General features: G+C 38.1%; 1 protein-coding gene across 1 annotated transcript in view; it reads right to left on the bottom strand.

The window, feature by feature from the left end:
* Positions 1-274: 274 nt before the first annotated feature.
* Positions 275-26913, bottom strand: part of PI4K2B (phosphatidylinositol 4-kinase type 2 beta) — a 56045-nt gene continuing 29406 nt past the window's right edge. The window contains exons 3-11 of the mRNA XM_077776606.1: positions 23801-23937; positions 20712-20912; positions 20022-20153; positions 18214-18367; positions 16771-16832; positions 15021-15120; positions 10862-10995; positions 10238-10297; positions 275-2726 (exon numbers count right to left, since the gene is read on the bottom strand). Coding sequence (XP_077632732.1) covers positions 2553-2726; positions 10238-10297; positions 10862-10995; positions 15021-15120; positions 16771-16832; positions 18214-18367; positions 20022-20153; positions 20712-20912; positions 23801-23937 — 1154 coding nt within the window. The 3' untranslated portion in view covers positions 275-2552. The remainder of the gene's footprint in view (positions 2727-10237; positions 10298-10861; positions 10996-15020; positions 15121-16770; positions 16833-18213; positions 18368-20021; positions 20154-20711; positions 20913-23800; positions 23938-26913) is intronic.

Below are 26913 nucleotides of genomic sequence, written 5' to 3' on the forward strand. Positions count from 1 at the left end.
TAAAACTGATTTTTTATTTACTGCCAGGTCCAGAAGTCACATATTATCATCTGTCCCAAAGTCCCACTGGCCAGCACTCAGTCACGTGGTCCCAAACTAACCACGACAGAGGCCTGGAAAGGTAGGGCAACACTCAGAACCTTTGCCACAACTCTGCACCACTGGCCAAGTCACTCTGGGAGAAAAGACAGACTATAAAACATAAGACCCTGCCTATCTTTATGCATCTGTGAAAGACTTTCAGCTGTAAGGTGATCAAAGAACACTCACCACCTGTTTTTAATAAGGTTTTAATTTCATCAGTATAAAACTTTAAATAAAAAAAAACTTTGTGACTCCGATTGTTTTCAAGTTTGCAAAAAACCTTCCACAGGTTTTCCACAGCCTCCAATTGATGACAAATTTGGGGTAGAATGAGAAAGCATACAGTTAAACAAAATTAAAATGTCTCCAATTATAAACGTTCCAGTTACATATGGCTTTTGGAATTTTACAGAACTAAACTACACCACTACTATGCAAGGGAGATGATAGTTTAGTGTCACTTGTAAACAAAAATGTGCTCACAAACATTCTAAATGTTCAATATACACACTTCAGGAGAACTGTGACCTTAAGACAATGATTTTTATTACCTGTAGTCTACCAAGTTTGACACTATAAATATACTCATTCAAAAAATTAACACAGTATTTAAATAAGAGTCAAGTTCATGAAAATTTACAAAATATAAGCAATGCACTTTGACTTATGATCACATCTTAAATATTTCAACTTTACTCTTCTAGCCTGGCCAGGCCATTTAAAAATATTTCCATACTATTTCAACAAATTCAGGATATAAAATAGTAGGAATTTGCTAAGTTTTCCTTTATAAAAATTAATATAGCAATTCTCAAAATACTGAAAAAACTGTTTTATGAAAGCAGTACCCACATCATAACAACTTATTTAAGAACACATCTTCAAAAGGCACATTTTAATTACTAGTATTTATCTAAAGATAGTAGTTGAGTTTCGAATTTCCAGTCAATTTCCCATGATGTCAGCATTACGATCACGGAAGGCCGGGGAGGCAGGAGAGCACAGGGGTCCGGGGAGCTGTCCCTACGGCAGCGGTGTTCTCACTTGCCACGGTCATGGGCACCATGACAGGGAGGTGAGGGAAGGGGGGATCTGCACATCTCTCCTCTGTCCTAACTGAACCTTTAGGAAATGCTTTTACACAAAAATACCTAATTAAAAAAAAATTCACAAGACAGAAAGCTAAAAAAACCCCCAAAAAAAACCAAACAAAAAATCCCCCAAGAGGCCCAGAGCACAAACTGCCAGTTTAGTTTGAGTGGTGGTGTTACTTGTTTGGGGCCCGAAGAAGAGGACGAAGCTTCTGGTTCCTCAGAATCACATCTTCACACTGGGCTCGTCTCAAGTTAAATCACCTGGGAGTTCAAGGTGCTACAAAATCCTAGCACGTCAGGTATATTGATTTTCAAAATCAAATCGAAATGACTTTCTGGTTATCTGTGTCTGTTCCCCATTAGTAAGGGCTGATATTCTACAGTTGACTGTAATTATATTAACATCGGTAATTTCAATACCCTAAAATATTACTGTTATTTTTAAGGACTTATGCCTTAGGACCCCAAAATGCAATCCAATATACACCGAAGTATGGTTCACTTTTCAGGGAAGCTAATCCTAACTGAAGCATTACACAAAGATCAGTAATCTAAAGGACTAACTGATTAAATAATTGATTCCACGGAAGAAACAAAAGGACTTTTATGCTATGGCGGAATTTCAAAATATTGGCTATCTACTTTAATTTCATATTATTCCCCTCCAGTCTCAGCTGAGTGCCTCCATTTTCTAAAAAGGGAGACTATCTTTAGATGTATTCCCTTGCTTTAACAAAATAATTGACCAAAAATATTCCAAAGCACAGAAAATAAAATGGTCACCTGTTACTTAACCGAAATACAATTTTCCATTCCCTAACAATGGTCACTATAGGGGCAATTACTCAAGTTCTAAAATAGCAGCTTTTTAAATTAAGGCAACATTACTCTATTCTTACCAGTTTTTCTATTAACCTCTCTATTATAAAGTTCACAAGAGCAGTTTCACCCTCGAAGGCCTTTTATAATGTAAGAAGAGTGAACACAACATCCTCCTCAACGTTTATAAAGAATATAAAACGTTATTCAGAGTCAACAAATACCTTATTTTTCTATTTGGAATTCTAAAGTAATTACAGTCACTTCAGAATGTGTAAACCATGAAATTACCTTTTAAACTAACAAAACAACACAAAATACAATTTTTCTACAAAAATACAATTTAGGATATATATCACCTCTTCCCTGAAACAGAAATTTAATATTTGGAAAGAAAAACTGTAAACTTTTGATTACATTCAAAAGATAACCTTTTAAAGACTTACATTATTTGAGGTTTTGGCAACTGGAGATCTTAACAGCAGATTTGCATTGTGGCAATGTTTTAACAACAACATAATGCCAAATGGTTTGTTTCTCTAACTCTTACACCTGCTACCACGAGGAGAAAAACGGCTTCCGGCAGTGGACCGTCTGGGTGAATGAGCTGCTGAGGTGGACAATGCGGCCCTGATTCCTCCCTTGACTGCGTTCCACGATCACACAAGGCATCTGGACCAGCTGGACAGGACTCTTCCCATCTTTCAACGCCTGAGTAAGATTTAAGATCTGTGGAAAGAAGAGATATTTTCACCAGTTCAAATAAGATAAAAACCTTCATTCAGTGAACTGAATAATGGTTATTTTAACCATTTATTCATAACTACAATCTTTATTTCACCCATTCCTGCCCCAAAGAGATGACAAGGAGTAACTGCTATAAGTACATACTATACAGACACAAAAATATACACACACGAGAGTACAAAATTAGCGTTAAATAACCTTTGCCAATTAGTAACATTAAAATATTCTAGAATGCACCGATGTCCAGAAGCAATCAGAAGACTGAATAAATTGCAAATGACATATCAGATAAGGGGTTAATATCCAGAATCTATAAGGAACTCACCAAACTCCACACCCAAAAAACAAACAACCCAGTGAAGAAATGGGCAGAAGATATGAACAGACACTTCTCCAAAGAGGACATCCAGATGGCCAACAGACACATGAAACGATGCTCAGCATCCCTCCTCATCAGGGAAATACATATCAAAGCCACACTGAGATACCACCTCACGCCAGTCAGAGTGGCTAAAATGAGCAAATCAGAGAACTCTAGACGCTGGCGAGGATGTGGAGAAACAGGATTCCCACTGTTGGTGGGAATGTAAACTGGTACAGCCCCTCTGGAAAACAGTGTGGAGGTTCCTCAGGAAACTCACANAGCTATTACAAAAAAATAAAAAATAAAAATAAATTCAAAAACAAAAAAAAAAGAAGACTGAATAAAGTAATGGTCCCCATACTCCATTTGATATAGAAGCTAAACAGATTCTGGTCTAAATAGTCTGCTTCTTCCATTAATTTGGCTACTGTAGATAATGCTGCTATAAACATTAGGATACATAAATCCCTTTGAATCATTATTTTTGCATCCTTTGGGTAAATACCTAGTAGTGGAATTGCTGGATTGAAGGATAGTTCTATTTTTAACTTTTTAGGCACCTCCATACTGTTCTCCAGAGTGGCATTCCCACCAACAGTGCTTGGAAGGAGCCCAAGTGCCCCTCAACTGACAAACGCATGAAGAAGATGTGGCATACACATACAACGGAATGTTACTCGGCAATAAGAAAGAATGAAATCTGGCCATTTGGAGCGGGATGGATGGAGCTAAAGAGAATTATGCTAAGCAAATTAAGTCAGTCCGAGAAGGACAAACACCATATGATTGCATTCATATGTGGAATTTAAGAAACAAAACAAAGAGAAAGGCAAAACCAAGAAACAGGCTCTTAACCACAGAGAAGAAACCGATGGTTACCAGAGGGGAGGTGAGCAGAGGGATGGGTGAAATAGGAGATGGAGATTAAGGAGCACACTTATTGTGATGAGCACCGGGTGTTGTATGTAAGTGTCGAATCACTAAATTGTACACCTGAAATGAATATTATACTATATGTTTACTGAAATTTAAACAAAAATTAAAAAAAAAAACCCTATCCACTTATTCAGCAGAAAAATTTGTTGCATGCCTACTACATGCTAGGCTCTATTCTAAGTACTGGGGCTACAACAGTACAAAAACCAAACCCCTGTTTTCTCAGGACTTACATTTTAGCAGGGGAGGAGCTGAAAGGCATGAATAAGGAAATTACATCACATATTACAGGGGAAAAGTACCATGGGAAAGCATGACACAAAGCACTGGGTTAGAGAATCTGGGAAGGTAGCCATTTAAAATAAAGTTTCATTTAAGAGTTTACTCCTAAATAGAAAAAATAAAACTAGAAAGAGTAAAATATAGCACAGTACATGTTTAAATATACTCTAAGAATTGCTACTTGAGCACATAAATAAGGGTGTGAAACTCAACGCATAGCTTATAGCCTATTCTATTCAGATAAAATAAAATTTTAATAATTCATTTTCTTTTTATCTCCTGCATATCGGGTAAAAAAAAAAACCTTCCTTTGTCATGTACTTTATAAATAAAGATGTCTCCTTCAAGTATTTGAAAATATCTAATAATATACAGATAGTATGCATTTTAGTGGTTCTTGTAAAGACTATTTAATAGTGATAGGCATAAAGGTTTCAACATAAAGCCATACTAATAAATAAAATTCACGTTACTTTGAACAGTATAAGCTGGATTTTGATTCTGGAAAATCTGAAGTATTTAATACCACAGGGAAATAAATCTTTACTAGCTACAGTAGCTACTCATTGTATTTATGTTTTAGATTCCTTTTTAAGTTCTTCCCTTAAAACCATCCAGGCTGGATAACAAGACACGAAGAATTTATGAAATCCACATTTATAAACATTGTTCTTATCACAAAAATAAATGTGGGCACCAGCATGGCTAAGGAATGAAATGTTCTTGTTAGTTTCCTCTTCTGGTTTTAAAAACGCTATTTAAAAATGTCAGTCCAAACACAGATTTAAGTAACACCTAGTATTTTCCTGACTCTAAATAAAGACATGATTTGCTGTGGTGCCTGGGTGGCTCAGTCGGTTAAACATCCGACTTCGGCTCAGGTCATGATCTCGCTGTTTGTGGGTTCAAGCTCCACACTGGGCTCTGTGTTGACAGCTCAGAGCCTGGAGCCTGCTTCCAATTATGTGTTTCCCTCTCTCTCTGCCCCTCCCCCACTCATGCTCTGTCTCTCTCTCTCAAAAATAAACATTAAAAATTTTTTTAAAAATAAAGACACGATTTTTATAGAGAATCTAGAAAACAGAATGGTACAAATGAGTCATTCTACAAGATTAACAGTTTTCAAATATATAATAGCAAATATTATTCAATCCTAAAAACGATCCGAATAGTTTTTCTTTGAAAATTGAGAAGACACTTAATAATCCGGCATTTACTTACTAAAGAAACATCTACTGAGCATGCACTATGTTGGGGAGAGAAGACTGAACAGGAGGAAAAATCTCATGTGAGCCCTTTAAGGTACACTTTCTGGAAACAGCTATATGAACGAATACTGGAATAAAAAGTGATCAACACTTTAACAACAGTGGACCTAGGCCCTGACTTAAAATCTGATCCCCTCCCCTACATCTCATCCATTTTGTCATTTCTCAAGGAATAAACAAATCTATTATTGTGTGTTAAAAAAATTTTTTTTAATGTTTATTCACTTCTGAAAGAGAGAGAGTGTGAGTGGAGGAGGGGCAGAGAGAGGAGGAGACACAGAATCTGAAGCAGGCTCTGGGCTCTGAACTGTCAACACAGAGCCGGATGCAGGGCTCGAACCCATGGACCGTGAGATCATGACCTGAGCTGAAGTCAGCTGCTTAACCAACTGAGCCACCCAGGTGCCCCAGTTATTATATGTTTAAATTAGAGAAGACTATTTTTAGAAATAAACTAAGCACTGTAGGCAAAGGAGAAACACTTCAGAAGTCTCCATCTTTGCTGCGTTTGAGAACTCGGTGGTGATGTGATGGCCAGGCCAAGGGTGGATGGCATCAACTCACAGACTTCTGCACATAGACTTTTTATCCTTTAGCCTATTTCACTGGTCCTCTAATTTTAGTGGGTATAAGAATTACTCTACTATCTAAAACAGCACATACTCACTTTATGGTTGATTTTAAGCTATTTTTCAATAGTAAGATGCCCAAAATGCTGTTTTAATATCAAATTTTTGAGTAAAATGGACATCAGTATGTGTATTTCCAGGGAGTGGCAGGAGGTGTCTAGAACGACAGAAATGGAGCTTGAAGGAAAACTGTCCTCCAGAGAAAGAGGAAAAGGCACGTGAGTAGCAGCAACAACACACACAGGGCACCGCCGGGAAACGGGAAACGGGAGGAAGAAGAGTGAAGAGCGGCCAGGCTTAGAGGAAGGCACGTGTGATGCGGGTTAGGGCCGGTGTGTAGGACACGGGCTGTGAAAGGTCCTGCTGACCATGCTCACAGTTGGCACTGGAGCCTGCACACAGCAAGCAATCGTGGGAGTTCTAAGTCACAGAAGACACGATCAGCTTTGCTTTTAGAGAGAGCGTTCGGTTGAATGCGAAAGACAGACAGGAAAAGAGGTCAGGATACCACTTAGATCACTACATCCAGAGACGTGATGATAAGGGTCTCAGGCAGAGGCAAGGCCTAAATGCAGCTGGTTTGCCAGACGGAGACCCCTTACTGTACAGATTCATCATGTGATTTAACCCCCTTGAGCCAAGTTTCCTCCACATCAAATGCAGATAACTATGTAGAGCTGCTATAAGGAAAAATGATACCAAACATGAACATACCTAGTAAAGGGTAAAGTACTCAGGAGGTACTAAAGTGCTACTTTCATTTTCTTGAACATCAATTGTTACTGAATCTGCAAATGAACTTCCAGTTTATAAGTCACTGAATAGAAGTTCACTGTGTGTTCATAAGATAGTTTTATTATTTCTGCCATTTTCTCAGACCATGTGTAAAATTATTTCACATAAATAAGTTATTTTCTGAGGTCCAGTGTTCCCAACAGGCATAGGCAGAACACAAAAAGAATGATCTTTGATTCTTAACTCTACAGAACAAACTGAGGGTTGCTGGGGGGTGGGGGGGGAATGGGTTAAATGGGTGATGCGCATTAAGGAGGGCACTTGTGATGAGCACTGGGTATTATATGTAAGTGATGAATCAATCACTAAATTCTACTCCTGAAACTAATATTACACTGTATGTTAACTAATTGGAATTTAAATAAAAACCGGAAACAAAAAATAAAATAAAATAAATAAGCAATCTTATCAAACCTGATCATGACCAACTGCTATTTAATGTAACATTCAAAATATTTAACTTTAATAAACATTACTAGTTCCAGATTTCTGTAAAAACATGCCTTCATACTAGTTCTTAGTTCCAGTCCACATCTTTATGAGAAGAATTAGAACACATCACTGATAACGTGTGTAAGACTAAAAACTTACTATACACTAGGGCAAAAGACTTGGTTGTACCAAAGCACAAGTCTGGAGTTAACTGGCAAAACTGAAGGGCAGAGGGATTTAAGGAAAATTATAAACAATAGAAATAACACAAGTATTTTGACTTAGTTAAGGAACTGAGTAATGATTTTGTTGCTTGGTATATAGGTTACAGTTACTTGTTTTTGCTTGTTAAACTTCTGTTTCAAAGCACTGATTTTCTTTAGAACATAAAATAAAATCTGACTTTTCAGACCAGCTTTTTTAAAAAAAACAGTTAAAACCAGGAAGCTATATAATCATGCATGGTCAGGGTATCTTATTCTTTCTGGCTATCAGAAAGACAAAACCAAAAGGAAACAAGACAAAAATGGGGACGCCTGGGTGGCTCAGTTGGTTAAGCATCCGATTTCGGCTCAGGTCATGATCTCACGGTTTATGGGTTTGAGCCCCGTGTGGCGCTCTCTGCTGTCAGCACAGAGCCCGCTTCAGATCCTCTATCCACCCCCACCCTCCCCTGCTCGTTCTTGCTCTCTAAAATAAATAAACTTAAACAAAAAATTTAAAAAAAAAGACAAGTTAAAACATATAACCAAGGCATCATTTTATTTTTCTCCAGATCTTGATCTTGTCATTTTTATATTTTATTACATACATTTTGTATAATACCTTAAATCCTTTGTGAATGACATTGTATATCAAAATAGCAGATAGTCTCTGGTATATCTTTGTGACAGACTTCAGAACTGGAATGTCCCCTATCTTTTCAGACAAGCATTTTGAAATCTGTATTTAAATTCCTCATGTACTAACTTTAATTTACAATGAAAGCTTACACAATTATTTACAGCTTCACCTTGAAAAACAAAATTCCTGAGGGGGTGCCTGAATGGCTCACTCGGTTAAGTGTCTGGCTCTTGACTTTGGCTCGGGTCACGATCTCATGATCAAGCCCCATGTCCAACTCATTGTGGAGTGCGGAGGCTGCTTGGAATGCTCTCTCTCCCTCTCTCTCTCTGCCACTTTCCCATTCGTGCTCACTCGCTCTCTCTCAAAACACATAAATAAACTAAAAAAAAAGTTCCCAAGATAAATCCTTACGGATAAGAGAATTCCACAAGATGGAGCTTATTTATAAATCAAACTGTTTCAAGCAAAAGGGTCAGCTTAGGGGCATAATTATCTATGCCGGAAAATTTAGCTCAACTATAGTTTGGGATGGTGACACTCCTCAACATAATTATAATCACTGACCCTGTAAGCCCTTCATACATGCCTGAATTACCTAACCCAACTCCTCGCAAGGCTCCCTGGCTCTGGCCTCCTCGTCTACTGAGCAAATCTTCACCTCACTGTCCAGCCTCACCTTCTGTAGTGGTTCTTAATCTTTGTTGGGTTAGAGCCCCCTTCGATTGAGATATAAATCCCACCCCAAAATGCACTTATAAACAGAATTTAGCATACTTCAGGGCATTCATAAAAGAAACCCAGGAGGTCTCCTCTCCAGAAATTAGTTTTTTGTTTGTTTTCTTTAGAAATTAGTTTTATCACAACCCTTTCAAATGGTAATCTCTCAATCCTCCGATCCCTTCCACATGGGATCTATATTATGGCACTGAAAGACTTCCAAGATCTGGCTCTAGCCTTCTTCTCCGGCCACTTCACTTACTATTTAAAACTTATGACTCCAGCAAAGCACTGAAGAAATGCAGATAATAGAGAGCACAGAGAGGGGCATGAGGTAATGATCCATCCCCTTCCCCTGACCCCTGGCCTCCTCATCACAGCAAATGCTCCTTATCAGGAGGAACTGGGTCTTGCTCACAGTTCTATTTCAACTTCTGGTGCTAGTTCTCTCAATACATATTTGGTGAATAGATGATTATTTAGTTTAATTATATCTATTTGTTAAAGTTATATAATGTAATAGTACAGAAACTAGACTTGTCTTCTTTGCCACAGGTATGCAGCAAATAGTGACCTGAAATTAAATGTGTATTTTAGGAAGAAAAAGTTAATAAGTCACTAAAAGACAATGTTTACACTAATTTATTTGTTCATAATACTTAACACTATAAAATTATTCACAATAATTCTGTTTCATTTCAAGTTTTCCTTTTGGAATCTAAATACCATTAAGAGAGTGGAAGAACTAGAGGGTACCCGTCGACCGGCCGGCCTGTGCAGCCACGCGGGCAGACCTCAGGCCCTTCATCTCTAATTAAAGGAAGTAAGAAGGAGTGGCCAGACTGAGTTACAATTAGTACTTTTGTGCCTCAATCAGTGTTCAGCCTTGGTGACATGGTGACTTACTGACTGCATGAGCAAAGGCCAAACACATTCTATGAAAGAAATAATCAAAAGGCATAGAACTTGGCATCGAAACACCCAAGCAAGTGGACCTGAGGAGGAAAAATACAGTTAACACTCGGGAAGATAGTTATCAAAATGAGGACAAAGAATTCACAGGAGGGTGAAACTGGTTAACTAAACAATATACAAAAAGGTTAGGTATTTTGGTTCAGCATAAAAGACAGAATTGCATCTGTGGGTCACACTGGAGAAGAGTTAACTACTGTTTCAAAGAGAGATATTCTCCTTAATGAACAAGATCATAAAAAGGTAACTTACCTGACCCCTCATCACAGACATCTGATTTTCAAAAGTAACTTTGTTAAATCTTCTGTCAGTCTTTATGGAAAAGGGGAGGAAAAAACCCTACATTATTAGAATTCCAAAAATCAAGAAATTTGAAGCAAATATTTGAAAACAAATGAACTCTTCAACTTTGCACATAAGGCCATTCCAGGGCTTTCCTAATAGATAAAATAACATGTAGAAGTACTTTTACTTGATGTATTTTTGTATGCCTCTAGAATGACAAGAATAGTTTATTTATAATCCAGCTGGTCCCAAAAGGATTTAAAATGACCTTCCAGCCAATGGGTTTAGGCGTTTTTGAGAGAATTAAACTATAGCAGCTCACCAAACATTTCTTATAATTTATGGAGTACTTTTGTAAAAATTCAACTTTTGAAGAAAACAACTTATCAGGTTTTAATATAGACTTACTTCAAAGAACACTCATAATCAGTTAACTTCACAAATTTATGCTCCTGTAAAGTAAAGCTGTTAATTCCTTTTTAAGTCAGGCTCTACACCAGAAGCAATAAACTGCAAATTAGCTCTATTAAGAAAATCTCATTTGAGGTTTATTTCATTTTCTGCAATAATTAAAACTAAAGATTTATTTACCTTAAAAAGTTCATGAAGATCTTCACATAAATCTTGCACGAAGTTCATGTCAGAAATATATGGTAGAATCAAGTTTCTTATTTCTTCAGAAAAAGGAACTTTTGCTTGAGGAAGCCAAGCCCAATGAAATGGATCTAAAAGAAAAAAGAGACAGAGGGAGAGAGGGGGAGAGAGGAAGAAAGAGGGAGAGAGGAAGAAGTTATTAGAGAGCAATCATCCTGAGTCACCAAGTTTGGACGGTGAATTCAGGTGGTAAAGCACAGTAAGTAAGGTATTATTTAGAACCAGTTAGGTTCCTGAGTTTTAAATAGTAAAGAGTAAAAATTTTGATAATGAGTCGATCTGAGACAGCCTTATATCAAAAAATATATCTGAATCTGTTTTCTAAATTTGGAAATTAGGGGACACCTATAATTTGTTCACACACACCAGAAACCATGGCTAAGGTTTTGCTGCCCTTCTCCCAGGCACAAATCATCAGGAATTGACCATTTAGGTGTGTGTGTGCGTGTGTGTGTGTGTATGTGTGTGCGAGCACGCATGTGCCTGTGCATGGGTGCACATGCATGCAATTACATGATGTTCCAAAATTTTTTCTAAAAAATTTTTAAGGTTTATTTATTTATTTTGGGGGGAGGGGGAGAATGCAAGCAGGGGAAGAGCAGAGAGAAAAGATCCCAAGGATCCATGCTGTCAGCGCAGAGCCAAATGCAGGGCTTGTACTCATGAACTCAGATCATGATCTGAGCTGAAATCAAGAGTTGGAGGTTTAACTGACTGAGCCACCCATGATGTTCCCAAATTTTAAATCATTAGTAGGTAAATGGGCACATATCTCTAAGAGATCGATCAAAGAGTCACAGCTTCAGGCTAATTCTAGTTCTCTCCTAAGAAGACCATTAACTCTACACAGTACTAGGATAAGAAAGATTTGTAAAGTAGTAGAATCTTCGAGAGAGGGTGCATACTAAGATTCCTGCAAGAAAGTATATGTAAGGCTTATGACAATACGATCACCCACAGAGCTACTGCGGGTACATCCGATGAGAACCTCCTACATCTAGAGTCATTCCTCTGACTTCTCTTTTACTATCTCCTTGTCTACTATGGGAAGTACACTGTCCATTCCAAAGAAAGCCTTTCCCCTGGCCCACATCTCCCTGAAGCTGTATCTAATTTCCTTTTTACGTTTCCCTGACCAATCACATAAAAGCTCTTATTCCATGGCTGCCTGTACTTCCCTAGCCCTCAACGTCTAGTATCACCATTGAAACGCTCTCCCCTAAGACCACCAGCCATCTCAGTCTCTCCAAAGGCACACTGGCAGTCCTCAAGGTCTAAAGGTCTCCATACCAAGTAGCAGTTTTCCGTCATCTCCCTTTGTAAAATTCTCTCCTGGGTGACTTTGGAGGTACTGCTCTCCCAAAGTGTACTTCCTGTCCTTTAAGCCACTTCTCTTGTTTGCTGGCTTTTCCTCTTGCCTTCAATGCCACCACTCCCCGCTCTCTCTCCTTCACTTATCTGCTAAACCTTCAGGAAACATTCACGGAGTATTTGCGTACCTCACATCGTCCTAGTGGTGGCATTTGTTCCCTTTCATTTCCCTGACGTAAACACCGCCATGGCTTCCGCTACCACGGCGACAGTTCAAAAACTATATCCTCAATATCAACTCCTCTTTCAAGTTCCAGATCCTTAATCTTCATTTGTCTACTTGGTAAAATTCCCCAGATGTATTGTAGGAGTCCTTAACTTAACACTTTTAAAATACAATTTGCATGTAAATTCAAAACTATTAGAGGGAAAAAACAGTGAAACAAAGACATCTCAAGTCAATTCAACAAAAGATAAGAAAGGAAAAAAACCCTGGAATTCATAGTCAATAGAAAAAAATAAGATGGCAGGAAAAGTTCAAACACATTATTTACTGAGACTTTAACGAGAGTTAAATGTACCTATTAAAAGAATCTCAGATAGGGGCACCTGGGTGGCTCCATCAGTTAAGCAGTCAGCTTCAGCTCAGGTCATGATCAACTTCAGCTCAGGTCACGATCTCGCGGTTCGTGGGTTCGAGCCCCGCATTGGGCTCTGTGCTGACAGCTCAGAGCCTGGAGCCTATTTTGAATTCTATGACTCCCTCTCTCTCTGTCCCTCCCCTGCTCATACTCGCTCTCAAAAATAAATAAATGTTAAAAAAATTTAAAAATAATAATAAAATAATCTCACTCAGATTGGGTAAAATAATATCCAGTTAAGTGTTGCTTATAAGTCATATGCTTAGAACAAAATGATGGAAGTAAAAAATAAAAGTACAGACTAACACCAGGTAAATATTAATAAAAAGAAATGAGGTGTAGCAATGTTACAACAGATAAAATAAGAGAAGTAAAAAAAGGGGCGCCTGGGTGGCTTAGTCGGTTAAGCGTCCGACTTTCGCTTAGGTCATGATCTCGTGGTTCGTGGGTTTGAGCCCCGCGTCGGGCTCTGTGCTGACTGCCAGCTCAGAGCCTGGAGCCTGTTTCAGTCTGTGACTCCCTCTCTCTCTGACCCTCCCCTGCTCACGCTGTTTCTCTCTCTCTCTCCTAGAAATAAATAAAACGATAAAAAATTTAAAAAAAAAAAGTAAAGTAAAAAAAAAAACAACAAACACTGAGAGGGATGAAGTGGGTTATATTTCACACTAATAAAAGAACAAGTCACCGACAAGATAAAATGCTGGGCCCTTATGTATGTGAAATACACAGCAAAAAATGTACAGAAAGGCAAGAAGAAATTGCCAAAATCACAATCTTAGTCAATTTCAACTCTCAAAAAGTAGCAGATCAAGTGGTCAAAAATAATATATGATTTGACTAACAACCAGTAAGCTTTAATAAACAGACAGATGCAGAACTTTGTGTCCAGACACATCTTTTCAAGTACCTTTATTTAAAAAAAAAAGGTTTTAAATGTTTTATTTATTTTTGAGAGAGAGACAGCATGAGCAGAGGAGGGTCAGAGAGAGACGGAGATACAAAATCCGAAGACAGGCTCCAGGCTCTGAGCTAGCTGTCAGCACAGAGCCCGACGCGGGGCTGGAACCCATGAACTATGAGATCATGACCTGAGCCAAAGTCAATGCTTAACTGACTAAGCCACCCAAGCATCCCTTCGGGTACCTTTAAACTGGCCACCTACCAGATTACAAAGGAATTCTTAACAAATTTCAATCAGCAGAATTCAAGACACATTCACAGGTCACAAAGCAATGAAACTTGAAAATAATGGGCAGGTTTTTTTTTTTTTAATCAACTGACAGAAATTTTATTTATTCATTTATTTCTATTGAAAAAGATTTCTTTAGGGGCGCCTGGGCGGCTCAGTCGCTTAAGTGTCCAACTTCGGTTCAGGTCATGGTCTCATTGGTTTGTGAGCTAGTGGCTCAGGAAGTTCTTTAAAAAAAATTTTTTTTTATGTTTGTTTTTTATTTTCGAGAGAGAGAGAGCATGAGCAGGTAATGGGTAGAAATAGAGGAGGACAGAGGGTCTGAAGCAGGCTCTGTGCTGACAGCAGTGAGCCCCATGTGGGGTTTGAGTTCACGAACCATGAGACCTGAACCATGACCTGAGCCAAAGTCGGATGCTCAACTGACTGAGCCACCAGGTGCCCCAATTATAGTTCTATAAAAATCTTTGTACCCATAAATCTAGATCTCAAGATGTCACAAACAATTTTAAACAAAAATGTCTAAAACTAGCTCAAGATAATGTAGCAAACCAGACCCTCAGCCACAGAGGAGACTGGGAAGGCAGTTAAAGCAGGACTCACTGAAAAGGGGAGAGGTAGGCCTAAACTGTTTTATAAGTGAATTAAAGTTAAGTTCTATCCATATATGAATAGAGAGGATTCTCTTGTTACAGGCATTTAAAAACTTATTCTACAAAACTAACACAAGCCAAAAACCCAAAACCAGACACAGTGCCTCAAGACGAAGCACACAACACATGGCAAGGCCTGTATGGAACACATCTGTGCGCACCCAGCATCTAGAGCAGAGCCCTAGTGAATGATTATCTTTCACCCGGTTTTTCTTTTCCTTTTTTGATATCCCTAAGTTTTGTTCCCTTCCCATTCTGGAAAAGAGTGATTACAGAATGTATAGATGGTTCTAAATACTTACATGCTCTCCACTCATCAGGATGCTTAAAAGGAAATGCTAGACCATTATCAATTGCAGCGATTTTAATAAGTGATTCTTTATCATCAATCCATTTCGTTTCCTAAAGAGGAAAAAAATGGCCTGCTGATAAAAAATGTATATGAATATTTCTAAAAGATCAAGTATTAAATAATTTTTTAAAAATTACTGAAGTTTAAAGACTATTTGAAAAGGTTAAAAAATAAAAAATAAGTTCCCTTTTATTAAAGGTCTTACTATAAATAAAAAATAAGTTATCAGAAAGTACAAATTTCCACCTTTGAAGGGAAGAAACTGTCTTATAAATCAATAAGAATTTCACAATCACTATTTTTTTCATTTGCTATTATAAATTCAGATAGTAACGGTTTCATTTCTTTCCTCTTTGGGGAAAAGGACTTGGAATTACTAAGACTTAAAAATATGTTGTTTCAGATAATTTATTGCTAGACGCACTGCTTAATAGTATGACATTTGAAAAATACTGGCATTTTTAAGAGAACTTAACAAAGCTACCTCATTAAAAATTTAGTCTTTCCTGGGGTCTCCCAGAAATATTCAGTCCAAATACAAAATGTTTCTAAATAAAACTTCTCAGAGAACAATTATAAAAAGGTCCAATAGAAGGAATCTCAAGATACTATTAATTACAGAAAGTAGGCCATTCCTAACTCTACATTCTTCCGTAGCAGAAACAAAGACCTTGCGAGCAAGAGGGATGTCATGTTAACGAGTATTTATTATATAAAAATAGCCAGTTGCCATAATTAAGTGGCATAGATAAAAACAAAAGGTAAAAAAGACAATTTTAAAGTTAGAAGTGTTAGCATGAAGGTCCGTGTCCTGTATGTCTGGTTTGTTTCTTTTAGTTTATACCAAATATCTTACACCTCAATGAAAATGCACAAAATACTTAAAAGCAAAAGAATAAAGTTTTCAGTAAAATCTAATTGCTCAAGATACACCAATAAAATATATTTAGCAACTATCATGAAAAAATATATTTATGTGTGTATTTTAAACCCATTTCTGCTATAACTGCCATTTATTTTTATTTCTTTTCTTCTACTTACAATTTTATTGAGGTATAATTTACACACAATAAATTTCACATATTAAAGTGTACAATTTGCTAAGCATCCGCAGATGAGAAACCTTCACCAAAGTTTCCTGGTGTCCTCTGCAGTCGCTCGCCCGCTCCCTCCCTCCTTCCCTCTACCCGGAGGCAGGCAAGGAGTGTCTGCTTTCTGTCACCAGGGATTACTTTGCACTTTGTAGGTTTTCAGATAAATGGAAACAGACTTTGTGAGTAGCTCCTTTCACTCAGCTGGTTTTTGAGATTCATCCACATTATGGAGTCATAAGACGCAGAAAGGAGTTACTAAAATATAAATATGTTGACCAAAATTATCAGAACCCTTTTTACATAAAAGCAAAATAAATCTAATGGTTCTACAACAAATTTCCCAAGTTCTAAAAAAAAAAGTACCAAGCTGGTATCATTCTTCTACTCTAATAAACATAAAAAATAAAGCTGCACGAATTTCAAAAGTTGAATTTAAAAGATGGCAATGTAAATAGGGAAGGAAAAAAAAAGATAAGAAAAACAGTAAAAGGAGATAAAACCAAGGATCTAAGTGAAGGATATAAAGAAATAAAGAAAAACATAAATTTAAGAAATCTTTTATAGAAATTGTGTATGTCTCTGTGTTTAATTTTGAAATTTCCTTACCTTAACTTCCTTTCCCTGTTGCTGCTTCTCATATTTGATTAACCAATTATCATTTCCTCTGTCTTTCAAAACAAAACAAATGTTACTTCATTTTTTATGGCTATCGCAGCTTAATATCAAAGGAAATAATCTAGTTGCCTTTTGATTTTCAACACGTTGACTGATTATCTGTGACACGTGTATATGTTAGAGGCTCCAATCTAACACATACAAACTAAAAAATACTTACAAATGTTAACACTTTTTGAGGGTTTACTCTGTGCCAGACATTGTTGTAAGTACTTAACATGTACTAATTCATTTAATCCTTATAACCATTCTGTGAGGTATGTATTATCAAGAACTATTAAATCAAGGTTATTAAAATCAAGGATAACACAGGGTGCCTGGGTGGCTCAGTTGGTTAAGCGTCTGACTTCGGCTCAGGTCATGATCTCACGGTTTGTGGGTTCGAGCCCCGCGTGGGGCTCTGTGCTGACAGCCAGCTCAGAGCCTGGAGCCTGTTTCAGATTCTGTGTCTCCCTCTCTCTCTGACCCTCCCCTGCTCACACTGTCTCTCTCTTTCTCTCAGAAATAAATAAAAAACATTAAAAAAAATTTTTGTTTTAAAAATCCAGGAAAACTTCTTTTCCCCTTCGGAAGAAAAAGCATGTACCTCTACTACCAAGCAAATTTCTGGGTAGGTTCTCACCTAATGTCTACACAGAAGTACTCTGACTCTACATCAAATTTAACATTAATCTAAGACCACATTAATTAAGAAGGCAACTCTGGAAAACTATGTAATACTTTTTCAGAAACTAGTATAAATGAAATATTTTAAACCAGTGGTTCTCAAACCTCAGAGTGCTTCGGAATTACCTAGAGGACATGTTAAAACAGATTGGTGGCCCCCATATGCAGAGTTTCTGTTTTAGTAGGATTGGGGTAAACTCCTCTGAAAAGATGCATGTGTAGTAATTCCCCACATAAAACTGACCCAGCCAGTCCAGGGAACCGCATCTGGGAATCACTGTTTCACTTGATCTCCATTATTGCTCCATTCTAGCATAGCAAAAATGGAGAGTTTAATGTATATATAGATGATGCTAACAATTACCTAATGTCAAAATAAGCATCTAAAATAACTTACACAATCAAGTTTTAATTATTCATATTATGCAGATAACATTTCTGGCTTTGTCCTACTGCCAAGAAATTCCCCAGGAGGGACAGGAACTGACCCCTAGTCACCCGGGCAGGAGACTGCTCGGAGTTAGAACCTCCAGTACAAGACTGGCTTTGCCCAGGGCAGTCAGTAGATCTGGTTTCCCAGGCAGGTAAAGAAAAAGTGGCCTCAAGATTTCTGCATCAAAATCTTACATCTTTGATTCGGATGACAAGAGTTGAATACAATTTGCAAGCTAACAAGATTTGAGTAAACAAGTAAGAGAATTTTAATACCTGTATTTCTGATGATGTAATCCAAAATAACTAATCTTTCAAACTGTGACTGGAATTGTTTTCTAATATTCTCAGGCAAAGGGTCAGCTTCAAATTTCCTAAGCCAATATTCAGCCTCCTTGTAACCTTCAACAAATAACTGAAAGGAACCAATCTATAATTTTAAGAACTAGAGTTAGAAAAGAAAGTACAAGAACAAAGGGATAACTTTAATTTCTCAGTTTCATCATAAAATGTTATAGAAACATGATAAGCAAAACAGAAGTTAACACTAATTTCGATAAACCATATTTATCAAACTATTTTTATACACTAATCTTAAGTAGCCACATAAAGAATACATAGCAAATTAAGAATGCTCAACCCTAAGCTTTCAAGGAACATAGAAACTATCTTAGTGTAACTAAAAAAGAAAATGCACATGTGCCCTCGAGGTGAAAACCTCAACTCAGAATGAGGTTTTCTAAAAATATTCGTTAGAATGAATTTAATTATAGTGGTCAAATATTACACCTACCTTGATCATTTAATAACAGTGTGCAATTTTATCTTACTGAAGAAATACTTCAGGATTATTTTTATAACATAAATTATGGAATATCACCTTTTTTTAAATGAATTCTTTGACTTTGCAGATTAAAGATCCAGTCACAGATTTTAAAGAATCAATCAATCAATCAATCATTAACATCTATGGTGGTTTTTAAGAAAATCCTTTCCTTGAACATGTGTCCATTTTAAAAGGCCTTTCTATCACTGAAATTACTAAATGTATTTATGGCACAGGGCACATAGGTTACCTGGGTTGGTCTCATAAATACAAATCACCACAAAGAAAATCTATTTATCGTAACACTATGTTCTTATTTTTGGCATGAAATTTTAACTATATTCCTAAAAGGTTTTGTTTAAAGCACCTAATTAATAGTCATAAATATGGAAATAATATCCTTCTTTAGTCACACTTAATTTTAGCATATCCAAGGAATAGCAGGCCTTGTAAAAATTTTCAAACTTCCTCCTTACTTGGAGAACAATTTTAAAAACAATTTAATCATGAATTTCTACTCAAATTCTTTTAGCTAAACAAATGCACAGCAACCACAAAACAAAATCACAGGTCAAATTACTTTATACATACATATATGTATATATCTACGAAAGTCTTAAGTTTTTCTAGAATGCCTTCCCATTAGCCCTTCCCATTCCTGTTTAGCCAGCTGCTACAGGTTTGACATTTAGGTTTGTCTAAAAGTGATAAAAAAAACAAAAAACAAAAAACAAAACAACAACCCAAAATTCATTATGTAGTCAGTAAACATAGTTACTACCACTTATTTTATACTGTGTGCCAGGCACTATCCCAAGTGCTTGACATGAATTTCTTCCTTTTATCTCACAACTTCAAGAGGTAGTTTTTCTCATCTGTTTATAGAAACTGGGGCTTAGGGACTAAGGAACTTGCTCAAGAACTCAGAGCTAACTGGCTGCGAGTGGAACTTAAGTCTTCTTGACCTGTGCTTTTAGCCAGTACTTTACAAAGCTTCACATGCAAAGTCCTGCAGAAAACAGTACCCCCAGCCCTCCAAGCTGGGTTCGACAGCCCTCCCCGGTCCTCTCTGAGCATTTAACCACCCTAACGGCTTTCTCATATCACACTGAGGTTGCTGGTTCACTGAGAGCTTTTTCAGAATGAAAACACTATTTTCTTTATTATTATATCCGCAGCCTACAGCACATAGCACTCAGGTAAACCATGCTGAATTGTCCCCCAAATGCCCCAAATAAAGCTGCTCACAGTAACTTACCTTAGGAGGGAGTCCTATGCGATGGAATTTTCTACCTACTTTTGGCACTTTCTCTAAAGCATACTTTTTGCCTCTAGATTTTGCACGGTCAATTGCACTGTAGTTAAATGTCTCACTGACAAGCCAAACCACCTAGAAACACACAGTTTAGAAAAATGGTTATGAGAATTTGCACTATAGTGCTTCCACTCATATACACCATGAAACACACTCTAAGGCTGTAAATCAGAGAAGTTCAACGCTATCTCAATGGTGCAGAGAATCTAAACTAGAAAGGCTTAGGGGTTTTGCAAAATCAGTTAAATAGCACATATTTCTGACAGAGGCAGCCTAAAACTGGCCAGTGCAAGAAAGAAAGAATCATTGTGAGATGAAGAATTAGGAATGGCTATTCTGAGGAAGTCTTCAAGTAGAAATTTATAAAGGCTAATAGAAAGAATTTCTAGAACCCCGATACTGTTCTGCTTTCTCTTCTTGTCGACAGCACCATCTAAGCTCACGTGAGCCAAGTGCACTTGCTTGGACCCTTTGAGCATCTCCCCTAGAATCCACTTATCGGTTACTCATGTCTCTGGATTCCCAAACCAAGGGCTCGACTTTAGGCTCTACCATAAGAAATATTACTAAAGTGTTCACAGAGAAGTAGACTATAAATTGGAAGCACATAATTAAAAACAATTTCTCTTTTACCTTTGTTTTAGGTACAATACCCAGATGCAACTTTTCATCCACAAGGGAGGCACCAGCTTCAGAGAGGTATCCCTGATTAGGAAGCAGGCAGCCCCTTCCGAAGCAGCAAGGGCAGCAGACCTTATGAACATATTTGGTCCATTTTGGATTCAGTTGACCGTAAGGCTCTTCTGATTTGGGTTTAAATACACCAATAATTTTCTATACAAAATAGGAGAAATATTCTTAGATTTTTAACATAGAGAGATAATAATCCATAAAATGCATTTGATAAATCTTTTTCTATCTCTTCCCACTGGATTTGGACATAACTCTTAAATATTAAGAGGCTTGGTTCTAATGGTTCTATATTTCTAATAAGAAATATAATATAATTCTTTATATTCATTTTCATTCAACAATCTAAAGTCAATAATCCTTTGGGCTAGTAGTTTTCAAACTGTGCTCTCAGCAACACTAGGAAAGGTGGGAGGGGGGATGAGAGTAGGGATCAAGACCCCCTGCCACTTAACTAGATCAACTTTGACTTCACCGGTTTTATTACTAGACTTCTAAGTTAAGAGAGGGTTCCACTGATTTCATAATGTTTGAAAACTACTGCTCTAGGTCAGATAGTATCTATGAAATATCCAAATTATGTGTTTATTTATCAGCTACTTTCTCACTAGATATACACTGTAAAGGGCAGGGACTTTGCTTGTTAGGGCTGTATCCCGAGTACTCAGAGCAGTGCCTGGTAGGAATGCAGGCATTTGTTACACGAACTAATAAATCCAATGACAAAAAGTCATCTCTAAAACATAAAGGTAACAAATGATAGGATAGAGTGAACATCTATGTTGTCAGATTCTCCTACCCTAATCTTTTTCCAGTTAACTTTTTTTATGAATTAATTTTAAGTAAGTTTTCTCCTCTTAAAAAAATTTGCCCATGGATGTCTATAATCTACAATCTTTATTACTGGCTTGATAAAATATACTCATATTAAATTTAGAGGCTGAATTATCCTTAGACAAGAAATAAAAATCTTACTATAATTTTAAGTATATAATTGCTTTATAATGCGGTAAAGTCTGAGTCACTAGTAAAAAAGTCAACAAGAAAAAATTACAAAACCTTGGAAGAAAGATTGAGAGATTGACATTACCATGCATATATATATTTAATCTCAAAAAAGACTTTTAAAATATAACTTCGATCTTTGCAAAGAATATTAGGATGAAATCATAATCTTTTTTATTCTTGAAGAAAGAACTGCTGGTTATGTATCATTCAGAAAGCTTTTAGAGATAATAATATAGATTTCTGAAAATCTAGACTAAGTGGAACAGACTCCCATATCAACTTCTCTTTTCTGCCCTAGAATTCTACTTTGGCTCATTTCACGATGTCACATCCCAGTGCCGTCAAGCTTCAGACTATCCAGGTTCCTCTGGCTCAATGCTGGAAAAAACATTCCTAGGGCAAAATAAGCCTTTGAAAGTTTAAATTTCTACTTTGCTTGGCTAATATAGTTGCTGTAAAGTAAGGACTTACGAATATAAACTCAAGAAATCTATAGCTGAATGTGAACATTCCATAATTGCTTGAAACCAAGTACTAAAATAGTAGGAAAGCAAACTGTGACTTAAAATGAATAGTACTATTTCTAAATTTTTGTTTAATGTTTTATGTATTTCTGAGAGAGAGAGACAGCGTGAGCAGGGGAGGGTCAGAGAGAGAGGGAGACACAGAATCCGAAACAGGCTCCAGACTCTGAGCTGTCAGCACAGAGCCCAAAGCGGGGCTTGAACCCATGAACCATGAGGTCATGACCTAAGCCAAAGTCAGGCACGTAACCAACTGAGCCATCCAGGCGCCCCTGAATAGTACTATTTCTAAATAGCAGAATGCTCTAGTTAAAAACAAAACAACCCCCCTGACCTTTATTTTTGAAAAGAGGGTGCAATCAGAGTTATTAGGAAAATGCTTCAGAACCTCATAATGACTTCACATTTAAATTAGTGTTTTCCAGCTTCTGCACAGCAAAGGAAACAACCCACAAAACTAATAGGCAACCAACGGAATGGGAAAAGATAGTTGCAAATGACATATCAGATAAAGGGTTAATATCCAGAATCTATAAGGAACTCACCAAACTACACGCCCGAAAAACAAACAACCCAGTGAAGAAATGGGCAGAAGATATGAACAGACACTTCTCCAAAGAGGACATCCAGATGGCCAACAGACACATGAAACGATGCTCAGCATCCCTCCTCATCAGGGAAATACAAATCAAAACCACACTGAGATACCACCTCACGCCAGTCAGAGTGGCTAAAATGAGCAAATCAGAGAACTCTAGATGCTGGCGAGGATGTGGAGAAACGGGCACCCTCCTACACTGTTGGTGGGAATGTAAACTGGTACAGCCCCTCTGGAAAACAGTGTGGAGGTTCCTCAGGAAACTCACAATAGAACTCCCCTATGACCCAGCAATAGCACTGCTAGGAATTTACCCAAGGGATACAGAAATGCTGATGCATAGGAGCACATGTACCCCAATGTTCATAGCAGCACTCTCCACAATAGCTAAAACATGGAAAGAGCCTAAGTGTCCATCAACAGATGAATGGATCAAGAAGATGTGGTTTATCTATACCATGGAATACTACATGGCAATGAGAAAGAATGAAATCTGGCCATGTGTAGCAACATGGATGGACCTTGAGGGTGTTATGCTGAGTGAAATAAGTCAGGCAGAGAAGGACAAATATCATATGTCTGCACGTATAGGAGGATTAGGAGGAACTTAACTGAGGAACAAGGGGGAGAAGAAGGGCGGAAATGGTGGGGGAAAGGGAGAGAGGCAAACCATGAGAGACTCTTGAATGCTGACAAAAACTGAGGACTGATGGATGTGGGGGGGGTAGGGGGAGGATGGGCATAGAGGAGGGCACTTGTGGGGATGAGCACTGGGTGTTATGTGGAAACTAATTTGACAACAAACTATTTGTAAAAAACAAAAACAGAAACAAAATAAAATGAAAAAAAATTAGTGTTTTCCAATATTTCTGTTATATATAGTAGATCTGTGAAATTCTCACCCTCTTAGGATCCTTCACAAAGTAACTTCCACTTGAACCTTGAGAGATTCTTTCTGGAAAAACTCCAAATTCTATTGCTTGCTCTGCTTTCAATATAACATCGGCAAATTCAGGATCATCCAGGAATGTATTCAATGCTGAAGAACCAACAATTATTGCATTAAAAAAATCAATGTTGATATAGAACGTGACGAAGAAAGGCCATATGAGAATGCTTGTGATAGGGACCGTGATATTGGGTTAGGTTATTAGCATTAGGACATTAAGGTAAAGAAAAATGTAATCAAGTACTGTATGGGCTGCTTGGATTCTCTCTTTTTTCCTCAAATCCTATTTCTCTTTAAAGTTCAAGTAATGATGCATGAAAAACAAAATCCCTGTTTGTTTCAGTAATCATACTAATACCTCACGTTGCTCTGAATCCCTCTCATCCAGTGATTCTGTTCTCCATTCCACCTCACCTTCTAGCTGTAGTCTCACCTCAGATCTGTCATCACCAATACCTCAACCTCCCCACACCTTTCCATTTCAAGCACCTTTTGTCTTCCTCATTCTTTCCCTCTAGTACCTTGAGTCCTAAAATAATTCCATCCCACTAGGAACCACAAAGCACTGATCTCCCACGTTGTCACTGATCCCTGCGTCCTCGTGTCCCTTGTTGGCCAGCTTAAATTAAGGGCAGTCATCATATAGTCACTCTGCCTTTCCTCCCTCTTCCCCCCACCCCTTATCATGGTCACTTGGAAAAATCCCATTTCTGGTTAAACTCAATTTATCTGCCAAGTACACTCAGGCGTGGAAGGCTAGAGTTGACTATACAAACATACACAAACACAACACCTGAGATCTCACTTTAACTTAAATTCTTCACCACGGGTGCACCCCGGTGGCTCAGGAGGTTAAGCGTCTGACTTCAGCTCAGGTCATGATCTCACAGTTTGTGAATTTGAGCCCTGTGTGTCAGGCTCTGTGCTGACCATTCAGAGCCTGGAGCCTGCTTCAGATTCTGTGTCTCCCTCGCTCTCTGCCCCTCCCCCCTCTCATGCTCTGTGTCTCTCTGTCTCAATAATAAATAAACATTAAAAATTTTTTTAAAAGAATTAAAAAATTAAATTCTTCACCACAAACTTCAGGTGGGTCCTTCATGCCACCTGGGAAGCATATTACATTCCTGTTATGGATTGAATGTTTGTGTCCTCCCAAAATATGTTCAAGCCCTAACTCCCAATGGAATTGTACTGGGAGACAGAGTCTGTGGGAGGTAATCAGGTGTAGATGAGGTCATGAGGGTAGGGACCCCACAAAAGGATTAGTGCCAAGAGCATGCTCTCTCTCTCTCACCCTGTCCCACGTGAGGACACAGTGAGAAGGTGGCCACGTGCAAGCCAGGGGGAGAACCTTCATCACGGACTTATCTTGGCCTTCCCAGCCCTGATCATGGACCTTCACCTTAGACTTCCCAGCCTCCAGGACAGTGAGAAATAAATGTCTGTTGTTTAAACCACTCAGTCTATGCTATGTTGTTCTAGTAACCTGAACAGGGACAAATCCGGTGCATAGTCTCTCCCACTGTTCTGGGCAACTCTCTCATAACCTCCCCTTTCTTCACATTTCCAATGCTCCCTCTTTCTCAGATGATCTTTAAAAGAGATGCAATCAGAAAACAATATCATCAACCCTCCACGCCACATCTGCCCGCAACATCCTGTCCTCCACCTGTTACTACAGATGAACCGTCTAAGCTCAATGAGCAACTCATCCACTTTGTATACGAGACTCTCTCTCTTCCTGATGATTCCAGGACATTTCTTCAGCAATTCTTCCCTGCATCAATATCTCCCTCTTCCCTGGATCACTTCTATCACTATACTAAGCATGCTGTAACTTTCCTCATCCTAAATCTACTTACTCTCACATTACTCCTAGATATTCCCTCATTTCTTTGACCCCCTGTATAGCAGAGGCCTCTACAGTTATTTATATTTAACATCTCCAATATTTCTTCCCCAATTCTCTCTTGAACCCATTTCAATCAGGTTTCTGTCCCAACCACTCCACTGGTACAACTTTTGTTGGGGTACACAGTGACATCCATATTGCTAAATCTAACCGCAGAACGTATCTTCCTTGACCAATGCCACCATTTGACCCTGTTAGTCACTCCTTCCTCCTTCACACGGCTTCTAGGATGTCCCTTCTCCAGGCTTCTAGGATGTCCCTTCTCCAGGCTCTCCCATTTCACTGGCTCCTCTTTTTCAGTCTTCTTGTTAGCTCCTTTTTATCTCCCGACAGCTTAACTTTGGGATGCCCCAGATTCAGTTCATGGTCCTCTTCTTCATCAACACTGAGACTCCCAAATTTATATGTCAAGCCTGGACGTCTGCCTTCAACTCCAGACTACTATACTCAACATCTCTACCTGGATGTTTAATGGGCAGCTCAAATTTTGCCACCTAAAGCTCAGTTATTTTCTTTACAACCCGCCTGGCTGCTTCCCTCCCAGGTTTCTCTATCTCAGTTGTTGGCAACTCCAAATCTTCCAGCTGCTCAAGCTGAAATCCTTGGAATCACCCACGATCCTATACTCTCACTTCCAACATCCAATCCATCAGCAGGTTGCATGGATCTACCTGATATAAACATCCAGAATCCAGTCACCTGTCACCATCTCCATTCCTCCCATGTGATTCAAGGGACTATCAACTCTCACCTAGATTATTGTAAAAATCTCCTAACTGCTTCCCCTCTTTCACCCACATCTTCTCTATACTTGACAGAGAAACTATAATAATCTTTTTTTAAGTTTATTTATTTTAAGAGAGAAAGAGAGAGAACGTGTGGCCACATGAGCAGGGGAGAGGCAGAGAGAAAGGGAGAGAGAGAATCCCAAGCAGGCTCTTCACTGTCAGCACAGAGCCTAGAGCTGGAGCTCAGTCCCACTAATCATGAGATCATGACCTGAGCTGAAACCAAGAGTTAGGCGCCCCAGCCCAGAACTTTTATAGTTCTTGGAACATAACAGATAATCAATAAACACTTGCAAAATGAATTAACAATCATTTAAAGTGGTACACAAGGCAAAAGTTATTCATATTTTTCTTTGGAAGGTATTT

This window comes from Crocuta crocuta, unplaced genomic scaffold, assembly GCF_008692635.1.
Source record: "Crocuta crocuta isolate KB4526 unplaced genomic scaffold, BGI_CrCroc_1.0 scaffold57, whole genome shotgun sequence".
In the NCBI taxonomy this organism is placed as follows: Eukaryota; Metazoa; Chordata; class Mammalia; order Carnivora; family Hyaenidae; genus Crocuta; species Crocuta crocuta.